General features: G+C 49.0%; 1 protein-coding gene across 1 annotated transcript in view; it reads right to left on the bottom strand.

Annotated features, from left to right (window-relative positions):
• The window catches only part of SNRNP200 (small nuclear ribonucleoprotein U5 subunit 200), a 35,667-nt gene that overhangs the window by 27,831 nt on the left and 6,259 nt on the right, over window positions 1–1,577 (bottom strand). Inside the window, exon 5 of the mRNA XM_008059030.1 lies at window positions 307–362. Within this exon, the coding sequence (XP_008057221.1) occupies window positions 307–362 (56 nt within the window). The remainder of the gene's footprint in view (window positions 1–306; window positions 363–1,577) is intronic.

The raw sequence follows: 1,577 nt of genomic DNA, 5'->3' as shown, positions 1-1,577 counted from the left end.
GAGGTGGAAGGATTGCCTGAGCCCAGAAGTTCAAGGCTGCAGTGAGCCATGATTGTGCCACTGCACTCCAGCCTGGGTGACAGAGACCCCCAACTCTGAATAAATACATTTGCTATATAAAACTTGAAGGTAACCATAATTTTTTTAAGCAAAATAACATGAAATGCTTAAGTGTGAAACCCATACAACACCATAAAATTTATCTGGCTTAAGCTAGGGAGCTTCTTTACACTAGAAGGGTTCCCTTCACAACAATAAGCATTCAAAACAAAGAATGAACTGGGTCCATTTGCTCTTATAACTCACCTCCTCATCAGACTCGAACTGCACGTTCACTCCATATGTCTCATCAATGTTGTCATCTGAAATGATGAAGGATTAGAAAAAGAAGGCAATGAACAACCAGTGAAATAAGAGGCATCCTAAGCCAGTGTCCTCCCCAACCGCCAGACTTGCCTCTCCTCAGGGTAGATCTGAGCTCTAGACACACATACACACACACACACAATTAGATGATCAACATTAAGAAAGTCACCATGAGCCGGGCTTGGTGGATCAGCCTGTAATTCCGCGCCTTTGGGAGGCTGAGGTGAGTGGATTGCCTGAGCCTGCGGGTTCGAGACCCGCCTAGGCAGTGAGACCTCATCTCTACAGTAAAATAAAAAACTCAAGCAGGTGTGGTAGCGCACGCCTGTAATTCCAGATACTCGGAAGGCTGAGGAGGAAGGATTGCCGGAGCCCAGCAGGTCGAGGCTGCGGTGGCCGGGAGCGTGCCACTGCACTCCAGTCTGGGCGACAGAGTGAGACTCCAACTCAAAAAAAAAAAAAAAAGCCACCACGCCTTGCCAGGTGGCTCATACCTGTAATCCCAGCACTTTGGGAGGCAGAGACAAGAGGACTGCCTGAGCCCAGGGGTTTGAGACCAGTCTGGGCAACTTGGCAAGACCTCGTCTCTACAATAAATCAAAAAATTAGCTGGGTGTGGTGGCACACTCCTGTGGTCCCAGCTACTTGGAAGGCTGAGACGGAAGGATTGCCTGAGCCAAGTAGGTCGAGGTTGCAGGGGCCATGAGCAGTGTGCCAATGTATTCCAGCCTGGGTGACAGAGTGAGACCCCAACTCAAAAAAATTTTTAAAAAATAGGCCGGGCTTGGTGACTCAGCCTGTAATCCAGTACTTTGGGAGGCCGAGGAGGGTGGATTGGTTGAGGCTGTGGGTTCGACACTAGCCTGAGCAACTTGGCAAGATCTCGTCCCTACAATAAATAAAAAATTAGTTGGGCATGGTATTATGCGCCTGTAGTTCTGGCTACCTGGAAGGCTGAGATGGAAGGATCACTGGAGTCCAACAGGTTGACAATGCAGTGGCCTTGACTGTGCCACTCTACTCCAACCTGGGAGAGAGAGTGAGACTACAACTCACAAAACAAAAAAATAAAAAATATATAAAAAATAAACAAAAAGAAGCTGGGCTCAGTGGCTCAGCCTGTAATCTCGCGCCTTTGGGAGGCTGAGGTGAGTGGATGGCCTGAGCCCGCGGGTTTGAGACCCGCCTGGGCAGGTGAGACCTCATCTCTG

Source organism: Carlito syrichta, unplaced genomic scaffold (assembly GCF_000164805.1).
Source record: "Carlito syrichta isolate Samal-C Ts95f unplaced genomic scaffold, Tarsius_syrichta-2.0.1 Scaffold303678, whole genome shotgun sequence".
Classification (NCBI taxonomy): domain Eukaryota; kingdom Metazoa; phylum Chordata; class Mammalia; order Primates; family Tarsiidae; genus Carlito; species Carlito syrichta.
Note: the sequence above shows the minus strand (reverse complement) of the source record. Positions and strands in the feature narration are given on the sequence as shown.